Source organism: Bacillus rossius, chromosome 8 (assembly GCF_032445375.1).
Source record: "Bacillus rossius redtenbacheri isolate Brsri chromosome 8, Brsri_v3, whole genome shotgun sequence".
Classification (NCBI taxonomy): Eukaryota; Metazoa; Arthropoda; class Insecta; order Phasmatodea; family Bacillidae; genus Bacillus; species Bacillus rossius.
The window spans coordinates 13,049,419-13,072,823 of NC_086336.1; the positions used below are offsets into that span (position 1 = coordinate 13,049,419).

The 23,405-nt window shown below is 37.2% G+C and overlaps 1 protein-coding gene across 2 annotated transcripts in view; it reads left to right on the forward strand.

Moving 5' to 3' along the window:
- The window catches only part of LOC134535524 (uncharacterized), a 295,751-nt gene that overhangs the window by 75,258 nt on the left and 197,088 nt on the right, over positions 1–23,405 (forward strand). For both annotated transcript variants that reach the window (XM_063374667.1, XM_063374666.1), the window contains one exon: positions 7,987–8,077. In XM_063374667.1, coding sequence (XP_063230737.1) covers positions 7,987–8,077 — 91 coding nt within the window. The remainder of the gene's footprint in view (positions 1–7,986; positions 8,078–23,405) is intronic.

Consider the following 23,405-nt stretch of genomic DNA (forward strand, 5'->3'; position numbering starts at 1 on the left):
GTTCATCAGAGAACAGGACTTAATCAAAATGGCCTCTGAGGTGTAAAGTGATATGGCTTGTTTGTTCAGTTTTTATAAAAAAATTACTCTGAAAAAAACCAATTACTGTTCGAAAACGTTAACAAACTTACGTTTCATAAACGTTCAAATAAAGTTTACGTTTCTGTAATGTGTCATTTACGCCCTTGGTGTCACTAAGTTCACAACAATAGGACGTATGATGTAGGAGTTTGTAAAAACTTGGCGTACTTTTATCACTTAAAAAAAACTCCTAAATACAATTCCGTAAGGAATTGCCCTGTTTATTTCAGATTATCATACTCAACAGTTTCAGTTAACCATCATTGGTGCAATGGATGCTTAATCTAAGCATTTAAATCCACTGATATAACTTGAGGTGCCTTAATTACCTTGTTTCAGTATGGCGTCTAGTCACAGAAGAACGACTTACTTTAAAACTTTAAAATTTGCCATCCAATGTAAAGCTTTCTTCTGATTGGCTGGCTGCTACGCTGACAACTGTCGCCAGACGTAGCAGACCCAGAAATTAAAACAGAAACACTAAAACTCATATGTCAGAAAATTAATATTTTAAAAACGAAAATATTTACCATAATATATTTGTATTAAAAATAATTAATTGTTGGAATTATCACGTTTTATTGACTCCTAGAGTGGTTGCTACAAAAGATCTGCCATGGAGTCTGCAGGTCCATAGACATGTTGAATCTCTCATCAAAACACTGCTGTAAGAAATATAGATAATATTTAAAATGTCAATATTTACATAAACAAAACAGTCTGAATGCTGCAGTTGTGTTTGTTTAGACACATTAGCCTCACTCATCAGGTTCAAAGGGTAAAAATGTAAGTTATGTGTGCTCACTATATGAAACATGGCCGATATTTTTTTTTTCCAAATACCTTTTATCAAATGAACAAGAAACCAATACCGGATTTTTCTATACTGCGAACACATTGGACGTGCGACAACCTAGCGGCACAGCGTGACATTTCAATATTTTTTTTTCTAGTCAATAGTTAAATATAAACTTTTATTGTTTAAAGTATATTAATTAGAAGATTGGAGGTTGATTTTTCAGTGAATTTGTATAATGATAAAAAAATGTTTTCTGAAAGAGAGAAATCACTCTTTGGTATCTTACTGTACGTAGTATAAATTTTATTCAAAGTTCAATCACATTTTAGTAACTTCTGGCACATATGTTGCCATATTTTAGACTGGTTTGACAACATCAGTTTTGTCGCACGAAGATCGCGAAGCTGTATTGTTATTTTGGTAATGTATTTGATTTCATTGGCGTTTAGTTTTTTACATTAATTCTCCCCAAATAATGACTTCTTTTTTTTTTTAATTTGCAACAGAAAGGCTTGTGTAAAAAGAATGGCTTGAGAGCACACTTTTGCAATAATTAGGACAGCCAACGTTAAAGTTAATTACACCTGTAGAGCAGTAGTGACAAGGTAACCGACATTGGCATTGATGGTTTGCCTATATGCTCAGTAATGAGCACTTTTGGAGATTTGCAGCCCTTTAATTTAGTTTGTATCCTATAGGCATAATTCCTATCAAATTACGTTTATGTAATGTTTTCGGCTTTGGATGATTATAGTGGCAGCTTTAGCTTTCACAATATTTGTCTTCTTCCTCAGGCAATGATTATTTTGAAAATGAAGCATATTAATATTTTTTGTGCTATTAAATTTTTTTGGAGCGTTACATCTAGGTTCGAATTTTTGTACACGCTGCTTAGAAAAGTCGATATTCATAGTAGTATTTGGGTTTTAAACGTAATCTCTCCGTTTGAAAGCAGCCGTTTATTGATTGAATCGTGTGTTTGTTTTGCCTTCTAGGATGGGTTTGATAATTAGGGGAAAGCCAGTGTAAGTTGGGTGTCTGAACACACCGAGGGCTTATCGCGAGTGCACTTCCATTCTCGCCGTCGCGTGGAAAGCGTGTCCTCGTGGGAAGCAGGCTGCCTTCAGATGCAGGGGACTCGAACCCGCGGCCCTGGCGGACCGGATGCGCGCGGAAGACGAAGAATTAGCATTCAATGGGCCGGTAATTAGCTGGCCGCGTGGGACACGGCGCGCGAATCAGCGGCCGGGTGGCCGGAACAGGGTGGGCGATGGGTGGGCGATGATTGGGTGGGGAAGGAAGGTCAGGGGGAACAATGTGCCATCTAGACACTCTCTCTGTCGCACGGTATGGAATAGTTACTAAGCGCGACTCCAAAGGCAATAGCCGCTATCAAACCCCAAATTAAAATTTGGATGTGTAACATCTTAGCTCTCGGATTACGGCATTTCGTGGGAGTAATTTAATGCCATCACAAAGATAAAAGGAAATTTTTATACTTTTAACTTTTTTAATGAATTTTTACAAGATTGGCGGTATTTTAATAAAATTCCTTATCGAAAATCACGTCCAAAGCTGGGGTTTTGTTATTTTTTCTAGTCTTTTTCGCTTTTATAGGAAGTGTTTCATTATATAGTTTTAAAATTTCTGTCTGCCAATAGGATGATTCGGTATTCGATGTAGCTGCTGTGGCAGCGAATTCTAGCGGTGGGTACGGAAACTACGTGAGATTTGCGTCCAGAAATGTAGTTGAAAACACAGTTTTCGTATATGTATTACGATAAGCATTATTTTAAGGAATTCTACGATTATTTTCGTGCCCGAGTTTCCTATTATAAGTTTATTTGCAACATGAGAAAACATGAGTTTGCTTTTTTGCCGAGGTTAGATGTTGCATGACACCATGCGAGTACTGATAGATTCTCACTTTTTTTTTTTTGTTTATTGAAAACGGTATATTGATGTTCACTTAGTACCTAATTTAAAGGTTTATCACCCAGCTGTGTAACGATAGTAACAATTTTTAGATAGTGAATTATATTGAATAGTCTAGCATAGTTTTTTATGGTTATTCTTAATTTTTACAAATAGTTGATAACTACCTAGTTGAATATAACTGGCACAAAAAAGTTAACAGTGCTATATAGCATTAAAACAAATTAATATTAAAATGCAATACTCTAACCTGAAGGTCGGAATAAAGCCTTTTAATTCATCACTTTTAACATTTGTTAATGTATTCGACAATGGCTAAATGCTTGGTTTTTTTTTTTGTATGCCATACTTGGTCAAAGAGCCGCACAATCATAATATTTTCCTCTTCTAATGAATCTAACTCCCTCGAGGAAAACGTTTTTGGTTCCAGGAATGTAACGTTAAAATTTTGTTAGTTCACATACATGACTAAAATTCCTTTCGATTTTGCTTTGCAAAATTCATAACAGAAAGTATCACGTGTACTGTGACATTTCTTTTGTCACAACCAAAGTAGAAATTATTGGTAATTTTTTTTCCCCTTTAAATTTAGTCAGTAACGCCGCTTATATTACTTTAGGCATAGGCGTGCGCAGGACTTCAGTATTGGTGGTGCCAGATTACACAACAGCCCTATAATTCACGGACCCCGAGCCTAAAGCGGGGCGCCCGGGGGTCCTCCCCCGGAAAAAATTTGGATTTGAAAGCGCAAAATGGTGCAATTTAAGGTGTTTCCGAACAAAAACATTAAATACACAGATGTAAAAATTTTAACATTTTTTTATGAAAAATTATGACTTTGAACGTTATAATCCCCAGGAAAACTACTAAACTATTTACAGTTTTAAGCTTTGTTGAGCCATAAAGTAAATTGCACAAATTGTTTGCACGGAATTCATGCTGGTGGCTTTGAAAAACTGTACTTACATGTTTTCTGAAGACGCCAAATAAATGCAATCAACAAATCAAGGGAGTTTTTGTAACATACCTCAAATATGTAAAATATTAAAATAATAAATATACACAAATAAGAGTGGGCAACATTTTTTACTTTTGGAATACAACAAAAATGTTTTGTCGGCGACTGCATATAAGTCATCGAGTAAGCCTATCCTTTTAACTAACTAAACTCTCTCGCTTTCTTTTTTAAATAAACCCTGGCGGACGGCGGCTATTATTCCGTGCGCCTGCCGAGTGGAGTGAACAGTGGACACCGAGCGCGCATTCTATGTAATTCGAGGAGAACTAGGAGAAGTATTTACATTTCAGAAGTTTCGTAGCCGCGGCCCGCGTGTACAACACAAGTAATTGCACCTGGCTTGTTTCCGTGTGTATAGTTGGTTTGATTGATAATTGATATAATGATAGTGTTATGAGCACATATCTGTAACTCGACACGATTGGAAAACATATTTTTAGGAAATAATACGGATTTTTGTAAGTATGTATTATTTCTGCTTGTAAAAAACAAAATAACGTTAACCCTAATGGTGGTGCCAAGGCACCTGTGGCACCTACCGGGCGCACGCCTATGACTTTAGGATAAGTATTTTTTAAAGTTAATAAAATTAATCCTGGTTAGATGTTTCTAAGTAAATATGCAACCAACTGTTCGCAATAACTGCATCGAATTAAATGTACATATATCGTGTGAAAATTTGTTCAAAGTTTGGAACTGTAGTTAAAATAACTAATTTCTGCCTAAAACATCGTTAGTTTAACACATTGGTGATTTTCTTTAGTTTGTAGGTTTTGAGTTGAAGTTTTGTTTTTAATGCAAGTTGGTGTGATGAATTTTTCTTATATTTCTTTTTTTATATACAGTGTGTACTTTGCTAAATCAATTAATACGTAGTGACTTTGTTTTTATTGCTTTAACTTCGACACCCGATTGGGATAGGGGTATTGATTGTACAGTGTATGTAACATTTTACAGTAACATTAGGTGGCGTTTATTTAAAGTTTAAATGCTAGCGTCTTTATACGTAAATACTCCAGTTGTGAACCATTAACGCCGTTGTTGCATTTGCAATCATAAAGAAATGTCACCTTAAATAGGGACAGTAGTTGCAAATTATTTGTACATATTTAGAAAATAATTAGCCCCAATGTGCCCAGCAAAGAAAATTACTTTCCGAATTTGAAAATAGAGGAAGCTGCTCAATTTAATCCTTTAAATATCTTACAACGTAATACATTATGCACTGTGAGGATAGGAAAAACGTTACAGTTATTACGTTAAAAAGTGCAGTTTGCTACACACTGTAGGCAGACTCCAAACGTCAATAGTACACGCACTGGATTTTCCAAAGTTGGCAGCAGCGTCGACAGAGGCAGCTGGGTCTTGCGTAATCGTACTCGTAGTTTCCCACAGGTCCGCTAGATGGCAGGAGTGTACATTTCTGCTCTCGCGCCGTTCTTGACCTTACAAATGCGATTCTGATACAAATGTTTGGACTTGTCCTGGAAACAGAAATGAAGACACGGTATTGCGTCATAGCAAATTCATGCTTGTCTTTCTGATTACATTTATTTGGGTAACAGCAGTGCAGGTTATGTAGGTACAGTTTTTTTGTTGTTGCAGTAAATATGAAATTTGATTTCTTTATGGCAGAATTTTATTAGGGGAATAGGCTGATTCGTAATTCTGTGATTTGGTGCATTTCGATACGTATGTGTTCACCATGCGATTGTTTTCTTATGTTCTTTAGCATTTTATAAACCAGCCTACACTTATTAATAATGCAATGTGACACATAATAATTTAAAATGACGTTTGTCACACTCATACAACGTGTTAATTTTATAATACACCAACATATGCTTTGGAGATATCTAAATTGAAAAAAAAAATCCTTAAAATAATTATTTATTAATTAAACAAACTATCACGGAAAACAGCGATTTACAATGGGCTACATATTTATTTTCACCACTAGGTCTAAATTAAAAATTATAAGTTCAAATTAAATTCATAAAACAAAAAAAAGCTTTCTTGCGAATTTTTGGTTTCGGATTTTATAATATTGTGAATTTCATTACTTACAAAATATTTAAAACAATTTCTACAAATAACGTAATCAAGTTTTATTTACAGGTAATTAGGTCGCATGATCATTTTGCCAACAAAACCAAATTATTCTGATTGTCAGGTTTTATTCACCTTAAAACGTTTGTTCTAAAGTCGTTTATCAAACAAATAAGGATGGACAACTTTTAAGACAAATTTCTGTAGAATAAATGACTACAAGATAAACGACTGCAGTACAAATTACTGAAGGACTAACTAATTTAGGGTAAACGACATACGGCTAGGTACTCTTTAGAACCCATAGTTTGGTTCAGTTGGGTTTAGGCTAGCTAAGCTTATCTTGTTAGTTTTGGATGTCATTTCTGAAGTTTGTTGTTTCTGCAATAGTTTACCCTAAAGTAATTTGTTATATATTCTTTATTCTTGTTTTTTTTCTAAAGTCGTTTAACTGAATTTCTTAGGTACTAGAGTAGTTTACCCTAAAGTCATTTGTTATTTATTCTTTATTGTTATTTTTTTTTCTAAAGTCGTTTAACTGAACTTCGTATAGGTACTAGAGTAGTTTACCCTAAAGTCATTTTTTATATATTCTTTATTCTTGTTTTTTTCCCTTAAGTCGTTTAACTGAATTTCGTAGGTACTAGAGTAGGTAGTTTATCCTTAAGTTATTTTTTATAATTTAGAGAGAGAAAAAAAACAAACAATTTTATTACAAATTACGAAAATGCTTTAGAATGTGAGATGTCGTACGGGTGTGGGCTGGTATGTCGATATGTTGTTACCAAAAACCATAGGTGGATATGGACTTTTTTTTCTCCTACCCACGTGGCTGTCATTGGCGGAAACTGAATGCTGATTTTCTGTACCTAAATCCAATCGCTCACTACGCTGCCATCTATGAATTTACAAATAAAGTAATTTGGTAGTAAACACATCGATTTTTCCAAAGCATTAGGATTAACTGTACAATTATTTTTTTCGGAAATGTATAAATCATGGGTTCTTATTTTATGGCATATTAATAATAATATTATCACATTATAAGAACCTTAACTAAAAACTAATTTACAAACGACCGCAGTTAATTCAAATGCATAACCGGACACACAATTCCAGTACCCAAACTCACACATTAGTTTTGTAAACGGTCATACCGTAAAAACACACACACATATTCAATATACTAGAAGTTTAATAGCTTAGAATGAACTGACTAGGAAATATACAAAAAAATTCCCATCATTAAACGAGTATCGTTTAACAAACATGTTCACAACACTTCAGCAAGTAATTAGCGTTAAACATAATTTAAAAAAAAACTATACAGTGTTAAGAACTATACAACCAAGATGACCAGGATTTTCGGCAGTGGGAAACTTGGCGGACGTTACCGCCTCCGTCGTGGCCTTTTGAGTTTTCTCGGGGTAGTCCCGTTTCCCCCGCCAATTAATTCCGTCGCGCTCCATGTCCTGTCTCATCTCAACCCACTCATTATTTAGGCTGTTCCTGGTGTAGGGCAGCCGGCTCCTGTGAGTGTCGGCCCCGTTCCATCCATGCAGACCCTGCCTCATGTGGAGAACCACGTGAAAATACTGCCTTGTAGTCGGATATCAGTTGACCAGGTACTTGCAGATTCCTGGATGGCTTGGCTTGAGGAGGCGACTGGAAGGGCAGCCCTTCAGGATTTTCTGGCAATGGTTTGTTTGTACAGCGACTGGAAGGGCAGCCCATCCAATTTATAAAAAAAATATTTCTTTAAGTGTTTAAATAATCCTGAAAACTTGCCCCTTGAAAGGGCAGCCCATCAGGATATCTTTAACAGTGGTGTTTTTGAAAGGTTGTCTGAATTGTTGCCCCTTGGAAGGCTGTCCATCAGGATTTTTCTGACAGTGGTGTTTTTGAAAGGTTGTCGGAATGTTGCCTCTTGGAAGGGCAGAACATCAGGATTTTTCTGACAGGTTAGGTTAGGTCAGGTCACTTTACAAACTAACCACTGTCAGAAAAATCGTGAAGGGTTGCCCATCCAAGGGGCAACAATTCAGCTCCCCCGGCCTGAGCGGGCACCTGAGTGTATGTGTGTGTGTGTGGGTGTGTGTTGCAGAGCGCGTGGTGACCAGCAGCGCGACAGGCACGTGCGACAACAGGAGGGGCGTGGCCTGCGCCAGCTGGGGCCCGCCCACCGCCTCGGCCAGGTCAGTGACCTCGGGAGCCATTCACATACAGCCCTTGCGTTCGTGGTTCCGCCGCAAGCATGCTTCCCGACTGCTGTGCGCTCTGTGAATTGTTACCACTTGCGCGCATTTTTACACCGAACACGCAACACTTAGTAAAAATATTTTGTAAATATATGTGACAGAACAACAATTCCAAGAAGTGTATAGTGTTACATTTGCAGATATATTCCTTAACAAATAGTAATTAACTGAACATGAAACAAAAATCAATATGGTGTTTGTGACGGGAAGCCAATGATGTACATTCTGTATTGCACAGACCCGAACAAGTCTGAATATCTACCTTCGGCCAATTCCTAAACAACCATTAAAATGATTTGAGAGTATTTTTAATGTAGCTATACTAACCTAACATAACCAACCATCCACAATTTTGTAAAGTAATAAATAATTATCCCGTAGTTGGCCGAAGGTAGATATTCGGGCTTGTTCGGGTCTGTGCAATACAGAATGTACATCATAGGCTTCTCGTTTGTGACCCCGCCTTAGTGTGACCCCGCCTTAGGAAAAGAGAATTAGAAAATTAAAGCAATGTAAGGTCAAAGATAAATTATTTTTAAAGGATTATTGTAATCCTTAGTGGGCTACGATATGTTTTTCCTCCCTGTTATAGACCGACATGCCTCATACATAGAAGCAACAGGAATTGTGTTTCTAAGTAGTCTCTATTTCATGCTGGTTTGCACGCGTGTTACTGGAAGCACGTCTTTCATACAAAAGTGACACGTGTTGTAACGCCCCTCGTGCCTCAAAATTAAATTATTTTAAATTAATTAAAAAGAGCCTTGGAAACTTGCTGGGTAAGAAAAATAAGAAAAATAAAGTTATTGACCAGAGGTGGCACGAGGTGGAGAACAAGATAATTTGGATCTCCCTGACACAAGCAACTTGGGAGCTGGTGGATCTTTTAAGGGAAGAAGGTATATCATAAATAAATTAACACTACACAAGTAGCTTGGTCTATAGGTTCCCTGGTTTATTATTAAGGACTTTTGTGTTCGTATTATTCAAACCTGACAATAAAAATCTTAGTAATTAACAAAGTTAAAGGGGGGCGCCCCAGGATTATTTAAAATAATACATATTACACCTTAACAAAAAATTATTACATACAGTGGCGGATTTACAAATTTCCAGGTATAGGCTGCAAAGTTTTTGCCGCCCTTGCCTCTACAATTTTCATGTCCTAGATTAAGTTCGTTACAATCCCTTTTTGCGCGATTTTTTGTTGGCAAAATCATCGATTATATCGTCGTAAGTAATATTGTTCATTAATTCCGACTCTATGCACAAAAGTGATAAAGCGTTTAATTTTTCTTGGCTCAAGGTCGATCTCAGATAATTTTTTACCCTTTTTAGACAAGAAAAACTTCTCTCACCCAAACAATTTGTCGCTGGTGTACATAAGGCCATACGAAGGGCTATGTCCAAGTTCGGATAAACGTTCTGCAAACTTTGTTTTCGCAGAAACGAAGATAGACTCTGTAATGATGTAAAATCTGGTTTTACCAGAATGCTTTGCGAAGATATGTGGCTTTGAAAATGTATGCATTCTTGAACCAACTCAGTCTCTAAATCATTAGGATACATTTTTTCTAAGGACAGAGCCTTTTTCGTAAGGGTTGATAATGATAACTCGCTCATTTTGGTCAGAAATGAAAATTTTTCATTGAAATTGTCGTATGCCTTCTTCCTTTTTTCTAATTCGGATACGAGTCTATCAATGATGACGAGAAATGTATTAACCCTGAAAGTATCGCTAGTATCACTCGCTGTCATACTCATTTCTTCATCGGGTGTTTCATCATCAAATTTTTTTCTTTTCAGTTGTCTTTTTCCCAAGTCTTTTGTGTACTGCTTCGACGCACTTAATTCCATTGCCATTTCTTCGAAATACTTGAAGTTTTCTCGTTGCTCTACGAAAAACTTGCGAAGAGATTCATAAAGATCGGCTACAGTAATCAAATCTACGGTAGAAGCCTGGATTTGAACATTTACTTTGTTTATTCTTTCCAAAAAACATTCCACACAACAACCATTAACGCTGTTTCCAGTTTTTTTTAATTTTGAAAGAATTCCCATTGCTTCATTTCTTGTGACAGGCTTTTCGGTGCAGTCATTCCTGATTGTTTCCAAAGCTTTAATGACTTCGTGCCACGAATCTCTCAAACTTCTGCATGCATCCTCTCTAGCTGACCAACGTGTGAGGTTTACTCTCTTGACTGTTTTGCCTTCTCCGACTTCAGTCATCAATATCTTCCAGCGTTGTGTTGAACTTGAAAAAAAAAACGTATATTTCTTGGAGCAACATGAAGAATCGACAAGCTTCTGTGCAAGATTCAGCAGTCACAGTTGCCACTAAATTTAAAGAATGGGCAGAGCAAGGAACGAAAAAAGCAAACGGTGCTTGACTTTGAATTTTAGCCTGTAAGCCATTGTATATGCCAGACATATTTGCGGCATTGTCATACGATTGTCCACGGCAGTCTTCAATGTTCAAACCCAAGGTTTTTAGTTCCGAAGTAATGGCAGCAAACATTTCTTCAGCTTTATGTCCCACTGAGGGCAAAAACTTGAGGAATCTTTCACAGGGTTCTCCTGTTTCTAAAACATACCGAATCACGAAGGTGAGCTGGTCCACATGTGCTATATCCGGTGTTGAATCGATGATTAAGGAAAAGTATTTCTCCCTTCTTATCTCGTCTCCAATTTGCTTCAAGACTTTATGGCACATCAAAAGTATAAATTCATCACAAACGGTCTTCGATAAGTAACTGGTACTTCCGGATCCTTGATTCCCAAATCGTTCAATATGACTGGCTAAGAAAGGATCAAACTCAGCTAACAGTTCCAGAATCATAAAATAATTTCCGTTGTGTGGATCACCGAACTTTTCACTTTTTCCTCTAAAAGCGAGACCTCTTGAACACAGCCGCTTCACTACAGCAACAACCCTTTTCAGAACATTTCTCCAATAAGTAATTTCTTCATCAATTTGCAAATGCAGTAAATTGTCGATTCGACCATCAATCGCACTTCTAGCTTTCAGACTAAGGATACTGGATTTATGACGCGCAGAGTATTCATGCTGAGCTACTCGGTGTTCTGCATTTTTCCAGTCATTAAATCCTTCGTTCTCGAACTGAGTTTTATTCTCCAATGGACCGAATGCTAAACATGGTCCGCAATATATGGAACTCTTACTTTCAGAGTAAACCAGCCAATTTCGGTCCTTCACTTCATTGTTTTTCATTTTTCTTTGAAAGATACTCACTGGCAAGAAACGACGTTGATCAGCATATAGTTTTCCACTTTTAGAGAAGTCAGAAGACTTGTTTTGATAAAAGCCGCATCTTGCAATAATTTCCCTTAAAGTATCGTTAATTTCCCATAAAGCTGGATCTTTGTTTTGATCTACAGTTGTTTGCTTTTGGTCATCATTTAACGATTCGGTCTGAGAGGCATCTTCAATTTTGGAGCACTCGTCGTCAAGAACATAATCATCAGTTTTTTCTTTAGTCGATAGTTCAACAGATGACAGTTGGGCAGCAGAATTAAAGTCCGTTTCATCCTTTCCAGATTGCATTGTTGAAGTTCCCGTTTTTTCGACCCAATTTTCATTTTTAAAAAAACTGTCAATTTTTGTGGTTTTTCGTATAATTTGCTCTTGTTCTTCTTTTTTTATTTTGGCCTTCTTTTTGTACTCCGCTCCACTAAGTCGCTTTCTCCCATCACTCATTTTCACAATTTTTTCTTCAGGAACTGAAATGGAAAGGATTAAATTAACAAGTTTATTTTTCGTACACAAGCAGCGATAGGGGAGGGCAGGGTAACGTAGCCAGAGCGAGCAAAGTGGCCATTGGCTGTTACTCAGCTGGAGAGTGATGAAGTTTGGTAGCGAGGATGTGAAACATTTGTAAGAGACGCCATTAGTGTTCTGAGAGCACCCGGTCTGTTTGCAGTGAAAGTTATTTGTTTTATTAAGGTTTTACTGGTTTTACTATTTCTGATGTAACATGTAAGGTAAGTAATAATTACTGTTGATCATTATTAAATACACAGTAATGCCATAATTATTTAATATAGCCTATCCAAATTAGCATGTTTTAAACTTTTATACCACATATTAATAACTGTAGAAGATGTCTTTTTTTTTGCTAGTTTTTTTGTAATGGCGTCTCAGAGGGCAAAGTGGCCAGCCACCACCGCATGTTCACTTTGCCCGAACTGTATATACTTAGCTCTATTTATGTATTACTAAATAATAAAACAAACTATTGAACATTTTACATTTTTTTTTAATCTACACTGTAAATTTCTAACGTGTTTTGCAATGTGTGTGTTGTTTTCGTGTGGGGAACGACCTTACACAAAAATTTGCCAGCAGGAGAGGCTTGGCAGATAAGGTGGCAGTATCTCAAGGACGGCTCATATTTCACAAACAAGTGCAGGTGGCCGGAAATGGTATCCCGTGATTTAGTTTCCTTAAGATAAAAGAAAAATGAAAAAAAAATGTCATATCATTTACCCGATTAGTGCGACGGGCAAACAAAAAACAAACATGAGTCGCTCCAATATTTACATTTTAATGGTGTTTTGATTGTACGAAAACTATATTATTGAAGGGTTATTTTATATTTTGATTTTAATTACAATATACAATTTATGTATCGTTTTATCTTAGGATGGCCACGTTACCCTGCTCACCCCTATCCTTCATTCAGAATTCACATAATAAATAGTTAACGTAAAAACGTATTTTTTTAATGCTATCACGAAAAAATTAAAATTTCTTTGCATGGTTTCCGATGAATTGTTTATTGTGAATTATTATTTCTATTTTTTGATGTTTGCTTCATTGAAAAAGACAAAATGACAAGATAACCATGAGCAATCTTTTAGAATACTATTTTTAGTTAATATGAAAATGTTCTAAATTTAACGTGACCATGTTCCAAGCTTCAAAATGAAAAATATTATTGCAGGGCTTTTTCAATAAATTTATTCGTTATCGTTACAGATGCTTTATTATAATGTATTATGATTATAAAAAGTTTTTACTTACCGGTGCTGTGAAAATATTCATACAATGATACAATTCACGAAACACTTCGAAAAATAACAGTCCACACGACACACCTACGTAGAAATATCAATTCGTTATGCAATACACGCGTAAGACAACTGTGGTCCCGACTCCCGAGGTAACAGCTCTAATTGCCGCCCCACCCGCGACATGACGCGGTTCGACCCTTGAGGCGGACTAGGAGAAGGGAGGGGACAGTCTGGCGGAAGGGATAGCGGCGGAGGGAGGGTGGAGGGGCCCTTCTGACCTTGGGTAGTCACATTTTTCCCGGGACCATAGTTGTCTTGGGCGTGTAGTGCCAACCGAGGCCTTGTCCATTAAAATTCGCATTTACTGACTAGCGAACTAGCTGTTTTACTCTGGAATATGGAAGTTTGCTACACGGATTCACGGAACGTACAATGACAAGGGAGAGGGGAAAGTCATCGGCAAAATTTGTTGCAGACTTCTATTTGTAAAACATCAGAAAACAGAAAACCGTCATGCAGAAATATTTTTGATTTCTATGAGGTAGCAAAAAACAAAATCGGTCCCCAAATTTGCCGCCCCAAAAATCTGCCGCCCTAGGCTCAAGCCTACTCAGCCTACTGGTAAATCCGCCACTGATTACATAATCAATAATTTAAAAATTGCACCAAATTTGAATGTCCCAACAATTACATATATTTATGAGTTTCCTCGATTTTACAGATTCTTGAGAATGACGTCCTTAAAGCACTGCTCGCTGGTATCTTTGTTTTAGTTCCTTCTATTTAAGTGAAAAAAGAAATATTTATCTCATATCACCCGGGTCTTTCCAGGATGACCTCGGACTGCGGGCCAAACTCTTTTAACAAGGGGGGGGGGGGATCAGCTGGAGGTCCCGAAGATCATGCGGGGGCAATTTCTCCCACCGTAACTTCGACCCTGTCTGAAACACAGCCCAAATTCAAAACGAATTAGACCTGCGTCCAGACCGTCATACACAGTTGACGCGAAAGGAAACAACGGGAATTTGGGGAGAGAGAAAAAAAAACGGATTACTCACCAAACAGGGTGTGGACACAGGGCTCGCGAGGTGTCTCGCGCCGACATCAGGATGACGCGCACCGATAACTCGCGGATGCGCGAAGGAAACCAGAATTTTGGGATTAAATATAAATAAAAAATTTAACTACGCCTGACTTTTCTAAAAACTACCTCTGCCTGGCTACTGTACAAATGGGATCACATCCCTTAAGTAACTGACTACATCTTTAGTGCAACCGAAAATTGCCGTTCCCGCGAAAAACCTCTTAGCGCAGAGGATGTCAAGAAGACGTGGACAGTAGCCGCGATCAGAGGACTGAGTCCACGAGGGCGGACGAGGCTCCTAATTAAAACAGGCGCTAAAGCCCTTGGGAGGAGAGGGGAAGGTTCGGTTCTAAGCCGAAAATCTCCGAAGGAGTCCGAGGCGGGCGTGACAAGAACACGACATGCGCGCTCTCTACCGGACCGAAACGAAGGCAACGAACAATCGACTTCTACAGGCCGCGAGAAGAAAGCATAGTGCCTTATGGCACCGCGACGCTGCGCTCTGGCGGTGTAAAGGGGAACTAACGGAGGCGGTGATCTGACTCGCCGCCAGGTGTCACGAGCGTAGTCTCAGCTCGCTGGCCACCATGGGTGAAGTTGCTTTTTTCTGCCGCTAGGTTTCGCGGAGGTCTCTTTAGGTCTCTTGGCTAAGTTCATGTCAGGTCATGCTCCTGGATTTCTCAGAACTAAAGTGATGTGGAGAGAGAGGAAGGGGGGCACAGAAAACGCCACTCCGGTGGGAACGCAGCTCCACTGGATCCCCATTCGTGACCAGACATGCTATTCTCAGCAGGTCTCTACAAGGTAGCAGCTTGCAGCCCAGGAGCTACTCTGTGCAGTTTTGGTCATGCAGGGAATTAAAATTACAAACTCGGGACGTGACTGCAGGCGAAGGAAATTTCAACCGGGCTGACCATGTCCACATTAGACAGCAAAATATCAGATTGGCCCCCTGGGAAGGGGCTTCGGTCCACTGGCACAAAGTTTAAATCCGTGGCGTACACCGGCCTAACAAAAAGTAAATCACCCCCATTGACAACCAGATAAATTAAAAAAAAAATAAGAAACCCCAAAAAATTTTAAAATTATAGAAAAAATTAAAAAAAGGTGACGAAATGCCTAATTTCTGGCACAGTGTTTAATATAATAATACTGTTTATAAATATTATATAAATATATATATGGACACACGTCTGTGTGTTTATATGACTTGTGCTAACGAAATCATCAAACAATTCATTACGAACAAAGTATTATAAAAAATTAAAGAAATACTACCTATTGCAGACGTTACCATGGCGCGACTTCCAGAAAATATTAATATAATTTTTCGTTTCATTGTCCATAGGCCCAAAAACATTGTTACCTCATATATATATATATATATATATATATATATATGATATATATATATATATGATATATATATATATATATATATATATATATCACAATTTTGTGGACACGATAACGGCCGCAATTTTTCACAAATCACTTCCAAACTAATACATTAAATTAGTAGGTCAAGTTCGTTAATGGCAAATATTCGACGAAAGGGGTATAAATGGGGAAGGTTTTTGAAAACAAAAACAAAATAACTGTAACGCACATTATATGAAAATATTACATCCGTTTGAATTAATTATAACTCGTAGGAGTACTGCAAGGGGTTGAGAAAACAAAGGTTGGAGGACAAAAAAAATATCTCCTTTTCGTATGCACACCATCAAACGTGTTATAATTGGCTGTAAATATTATGATTTTTTATCTAAAAATTTTGTCGGAAACAATTTTTGATTAGAACAACCGTTGCTGCAAAGGTTGAAAAAAATGAGGGGCATTATTTAAAGAATATCCATAACTCCCTTAGTAGTTACACTATCAAATCCTTTCAAATTGTTTGTAAATCTTATAATTTTTATCCAAAACCTTTGTCTGAAACAATTTTTGGTAATACAAACCATTGCTGCAAGGGGTTGAAAACCCTGGGGTTGAAATAAGAAAATAAATAAAACTTCCCAACGATGTACTCTATCGATTTAATATTTTGGTTTAACTTTTTAAATACATATTGTTGAAAACTTTTGTCTAAAATAAATTTTATTTTACAAATCATTACCGCAAGGGGTGGAAATAAGGGTAGAAGGACAAAATATAATTACCTTTTTTTAAATATACTATCAAATCCATTATATTTTATTGTAAGACTCCTAAACTTTATCTGAAACCTTTGGCGAAAGTATTTGTGATGGAACGAACTATTCCGTCAAAACAGGTGTTCAAAATTAAACAAAAAATAATAAAATAAAAATTTTTCTTGCCTTAAAATTCTTCTGAATTTATTAATAACGATCTTAATGTTACCTTAAAACTTTGTCCAAAAACATTTATACCACCACGTAGTAGTGCAAGATATGGAAAATAGTGTTTGAATATAAAACATAATTGGTCAACTACTTTTAGTAGGCATAATGTGAAATTCGTTAAAACATTGAATGGTGGGTGCATTAAGTTAAAAACATTCGAAATATTTTCGCTTCATATAATATGAGAAAATGTTAAATCTATATTTTTTTTAATATTGGCGAACATAAAGGATGTTGTGTTGGTTACATAAAATTATTAAAATGTTTCAGTAGTTTATAGAAGTATCCAAAATATTTCCAGAATAATAGGTATTTTGAATTCTTCCTACGCCTGTACGCTGTGCAAAAAGAGATATTTTTTTCAAGCAAAATAATAACTTAATTTCTACGTGTAAATGTCGGTATTCTGAAAGTATACTACTCCCCCGAGATTCAAATGTGGCGATTATGAAATTGAATTATAAATTGTACTTACTCTTACAAAAGTTCTGATGGTATTACCGGACCCCCTTCTTCAATAAATCCTGGTAACTGCGTCGCGACACTGCTTTCCGATTTTTGTGTTTCGCTGTAGACAGGGCAGTTGAGACGCCACGATTTTAACGACATTTGTTCACACAAGACTTTGTATTCGCGGTGGAGCGTATTTGCAAACGCCGAGTTTTGTAAACCGGAACGCGAGTTGTTACGATGCGCAGAGTTTGAGCGTTACTTAAGGGGCATTAGACCTCGCTATCCTGCAGTTTCAAATATTGTGAAACTGCTTGCAGTAAATCTTCCGTGATATATATATATCATATACACAGTACACTCCCGATTATCCGCGAAATTAAGTGGCAGGGCCACCGCGGATAGTCAAAATCGCGGATAATCCGTAAAAGAGCCGAAAATGGAAACAAAAAAGGAAACATTAATTTCAACTTAAAAATATAGACCTTTATGTACAGTAAAAGTTACAATTAACAGCAAAAAAATTTTAAATGATGCTTAAATTTTAGTATTTTACTGACTAATTAATATACAATACATTTCAGTAATGTAATATAAAAGTGCTCAACCATAAGACTAGAAACAAAGTGCGACAGAGACAAAAATAGCAACGCATGACAGCCTACTGCGTGAGTTCCGAGAAGGACTGCGGCGGTTTACTGTATACTGCACACAATACACTCGTCAGGAGAGTTCAAATTTGCTTACTTGTAATAAAATACAGATTTACATATGTGTTGTATTTTATCGTAGCATGCGCGGATAATCCGCACCACGTATCATCCGCCCACGGATAATAGGGAGTTTACTGTGTGTGTGTTTATATATATATATATAGCTTGACATGGCTTATGATTTATCTTTGGCTACTTGTTAGAATCATAACTTGTGAATTGGTGTGATTATCTTGATAGTTAATAGTCACCCGCATGAAATAATAAGTTATTTCCTTGCAGTGCTTACAGACTGTAGCCTGTTAGTAAATATGGGGTTGCTACAAGGTATAGAATGTCTGAGACATATGATTTACCTGACATGCGAATAATTAGGATACATAGTTCGAAATTAGAATTACAGCAAAGAAGATGGAAAAATCCAAGATGGCGGGACCTAATCTCCCCCCTTAATGAACCTTGTATTCTTAGCGCTGCAACCCGCCGCACGCTCAGGGTTGCCAACCCTGATACTCCCTCCAAGTTCACTTGTCATAGCTTCATTTTGCTTCATTCTGCTTGATGTTTGGTGTCAACTGAACAGAGAAGTAAGTCCATGCAAAATGAGTGTTTTTTTTGTTTTTAATGTTTTATTTATGATATGAAATTGAGACCGTATGTTTGAATTACCGCCTCCGAGGAGTGTAAAAACAGCAGCAGTGGTTGTTATAAGCTGCATTGAAAATAACGCCATCTCAACTGCCAACAGCGTTCGCGCATGCAAACTCGCGAATAAGAGGGACCTTACTGCCGAGAGAGCATCCGAAAATGCATTTGTTTACTTCCTGACCTTTTCTTCTTCTTTCAAATCATTCTGGGAATATACTTTGCGAGATGTTTTGAGTCGTTTACGAGGTGTTCACCGTTTTAACGGTTGGTTAGGTTTGTTACATTAAAAAATACGGCAAGATCGCGTGAACGGGGTTGTTTATGTTAGATCAGTTATATTAATTGTTTTGGAGTTCAAGTACCCATTTAATACTATTTATTTATGTGGCTGACTAACACTACCTACCTTTCATTTTCTAACAATTGCCAGCTTTTGCGAAAAACAAACCTTGGGACATAGTAGGTATATTAAAGAAATCAGTTACCAGTACCACGAAATATGAAGGAAGATACGTTGCATAAGTCACCTTCGCAACGACTAAATAACAACTCAAAACAACTTACAGATTTCAACATCACAAATAATAGCGCTGTTATTGAATTTCATATTCTACTTGGCGAACTTCAAATCTCCCCTTGAACATACTACTTACTTTAAGTAATTCCACCTGAGGTTGCGAAATAATAAAGTTAGTGCTTTCACCTTTTACAGAATGATTATAAAAATATCAGGAGGTAAACAAAAGCATTTTCGTTAGTGTATATGTGTGTGTGTATGTATGTATATGTATGTATGAATGCGTGTGTGTGTGTGTGTGTGTGTGTATATATATATATATATATATATATATATATATATATATATATATATATATATATATATATATATATATAAATCGAATTCGCCCCTCTTCCGTACAAAGATGTTTCTCGAAACACATCTTAAATTATGCTACGGAGCAAGGTGATTCAATGATGACACTGAACTCGTATATACAAGGGTGTACGCCGTCATGGAAATCAAATAAAACGTGGTAATTTCAGGGCTTTTTGAATGTCTGGAGAAATCAGGGAATAGTCAAGGAAATATACATATGTTTGTACAGGGAATTTAAATCAAAATTGTTTAGACAAATGCTAATCCCGATTCGCTAACCTATTATATGTGTCGTGCATATTGATATTGTTTTTGATGTGTAACAGCTTAGCTGTGGGTGTTCGGCATTTGGTAGGAGTAATTTCTTGAATGGAACGGAAGTCTATTGGTAAGGAAATGTATAACGACGGTGCTGCCCTCTGTGGCAGATGGCGCGAACCAAGTTCACAAAGCCAAATTAAACTTTATAGTATTAACTATTTAATTAACTTTAAAAAGATGGAAGTATTTTAGTAAAATTCCTTGTTCAAAATCAGGTCCAAAAACATTGTTTAGTATTTTTTCAAGCCTTTTTCGCTTTTATCGGAGTAGTTTCAATATATAATTTTCTAATTTTTGTCTGAAAATGGAATGATTCGATAGTCTAAGTAGCTGCTCCGGCAACGAATTCTAGCGGTGGGTGCGGAAACTACGTGTGATTCGCGTCAAGAAATTTAGTTGAAATCACAATTTTCGTATATTTATCACGCTCGGGGTTATTTTAAAGAATTCTACGTTAAATTTCGTGTCGGAGTTTGGTATTATTAGTGTATTTTCAACATGAGAACGCACACATTTGCTCCTTACCGAAGTTGTTTCACATCTCCGGCGAACACTGAAAGACTCGCTTACATTTTTCAGTTTTTGTTGCAATGCTGCTGTGTCGGAATGTTTGAGCAGTGTAGTACTTTTTGGCGTGTGATGGTGTGTTCCATTTGTTATATAAGAAAAAGCAATTTTGGCATGTTCCAGGGTTTTTCTAGTATTGTAAACAGTTTTATTACGACATTGAAAAATCCGCAATTGCGTTGTGACAACGGCAATGTTATGAAGGAGCTAAAATTGGTTACTGGTTTTCTATGGAAGAAGTACATATTTTTATTTGTCAAAAATCATAAAAGAAATGGGAGTCCTTGAGAAATGCCAGGATATTATGTTTGTGATTTTTGCTGATCATCCTGTCTAATCCTGCGATGCTGGTGGAAGGAGATATAAAAATATCAATTCTACATCGACATATCCTTGCTTCCCTCCCGTATTTACCTGTGTTTTGAAACTTTCGACTCCCTCTCGTTTCAAATTAGTTTTCCCTACCAAAAGCAATCTAGAGTAACTTCGTAATATATATTTTTGCTATTCTGGCCGTAGTAGTATTTTGAGTGCTTCTGTACCTACTTTGATAGCTATTTTAGGCTTATTATTCACTATATTCGCGTGCGTATGTACAACGCCATGGCGATTTGCTACTAAAATAGAATATATATGTTGCAGTTATTGTTATAAAGGATTAATTGGGGGGGGGAGGTTCTTTTTCAAATTTTGTTTTGGAATCTCTTTACGTGCATTTTAAAGCTGCAACAAATGCATGCATGTTACAGAGTTATGAGTTAAGAGGTACTGTGTACGTCCTTCCCCCTCCCGATATTTCCTTAGTAGGAAAATTTTATAAAGTATGTATATATACATTTTTTACATAATAAAAGCTAGAGTGAAATTGTAATATATAGTCAGTAAAAAGCAAATGGGAGATATGCAGTAGTGAGTGCGCATGGTGCGCGAATGAAGGCTCGTGATGTGCGATGCGAGACGCTGTACGAGGGGAAGCCTTCATTTCACAGACGAGAGAGCCACACCCGAAGTTCCCCGAAGTTCTCCGAAGTTCATGCTCGCTTTTTTTTCCCGTTCTATCTCATTGTATAAACCGGTGTGGCATTAAATTTTGCGGTCGATTAGGATAGGTTAGCTACATTATAGCTACTTTAAAACATTGTGGATGGTTGGTTATATTAGGTAAGTATAGCTACATATAAAATACTGTAAAATCATTTTATGGTTGCTTAGCAAATAACTTTTTAATATGTAGCTATCCAGCGCTAGGAAACCGTTCACATGATTTTATAGTATCTTTAATGTGGCTATCCTAAACAAATCAACCGTCCACAATGTTTTAAATTATTTATAATTTAGCTAACCTAACCTAATTGACCATTATTTATCATGAGTTGTCCAAAATAAACTTTCACGGACATACGGCAAACGAAAAATATGGCGGCGTACAAATAAATACCTTTGCCTTGTTAATGGTCTTTCCTTTTATCAACACCGCCATATTTATTTACAATGAACAAAAAAAAAAAACCGAAGATGCACGATCGGGCGTTTGGCTCTCTCGTCTGTGGAAAAAAGGCTTCCCCTGTACGAGAGGAACCGCGCTCCACTTCGTCGCTCGCCGGCGCCACCTGGCGCGCTTCCAGTCGCCGGCTGCGCCTCGGTCCAGAGCGAGTCCGCGCTCTCTCCAGCTCCTGACGCAGATAGGCGAGCTGCTTCGTGCAGTCTCAGATGTCCGAGTGGGGTCTGCATTCAAGAGTTCGCCGAGGGCCGAAACGGATTAATTTTTGAAACTGTATTTTTAGAAGAGTTTAAAATGGCTAAAAAGGCTTGTTTTTAGAGTAATTTTGACGTGAATATGTCTTTAAAATTGTTTCCATATGTGGAGGCAGTTCAAAAAATGAATGATATCAAAATCGGGGGATACAGTTTGGTGTTGCAGCTAATATATCTATCATCCCCGTCCAAAATTTAATTACACCACCGGATAGCTAAAGGATCAAAGAATTCGTTACGCTAAGTGAGGACTGTGGCGCATCGCGCGTGGTGGAGGGGGAAGTGCCGCCATTTTAGGTCATTTTGCTGCGTTTTGAGATTTCCATTTAGTATAACTTTTGACTCGGAGAAGCTAAGACGTTAGATTGTGTTTCAATCGTCAGCTCTCATCAAAATATATTGATTGCATATATAAATCATTAGTGTAAAATAGTTACAGTGAATTATATGATGTTAAAATAAATATATATATTACCTGTTACGTACACGTATTCACGTGCAACACACAGCAGTGTCGACACAGCCACACCTCATATTTTAGGCGTAAAACAACCGGTACTTAAGGGACTTGCATTACACCTTTACCTTCATTGCCATGCCATATAATGTTACGGTCAACGCCCAAATTTCACATTTGTCCTATGGACGACGAGAAGACTGCGTTCCAGTTCAGAACCTTGCTTTTAGAGGCGATACGACACTAGAAGCACCAGCGAGCGTCGCACTTATCATCCCGCCGCACAAACACACTCACACACCCCTAGGGATGTATCAGTGTCAATGAGGCGGGATGATAAGTGCTTCTAGCGCTGTGTCGCCTCTGAACTGGCGCGCAGTCTTCTAGTCGTGCACAGGTAAAACTATGTGATTCGAATAGAACAACATTATTTGGCGGTGAAATGAAATTCAATGCGTTGTGCAAGACCTTTATGAGTGCTTGATTTTGTTCGGGGCAATTAATGTCAAAAAATTATTCTGAAAATACGTGTTCTATCCATTTCCACTATCTTAAAAATACAGTTTGAAAACTAAACCCGCAGACTCATCCTTACGCATCGTATTCCTAAATATTTTATCATTAAAACGACACCACTTGATTATCTTAAGCCGTTTTTAAATCGTGGAGTTTCTTCTAAAGCTCTGCACACCGTGTGTGTCCCCAGACACGATTTCTTAAATATGTAATTATTCAGGGGTTTTGCGCCTCCTTAATATCCTTAAAAAACCTTAATTTTTTTTTAATTAAAAAAGAGTCCTTAAATGTCATTACATTTCACTAAGAATCCTTAAAAACTACTTTATAAAGACGGATAGCTTGCAAGTAATGGATAAATGCCGGCATTTTAATGTTCTTTTGCTTCTGACTTGGTAGAAAACAACGCTTTGCGTATGGGAAATGAATGCAATTGGCGAATTTTGGGCCACGTGATAAGAGTTTATGTATAAAAAC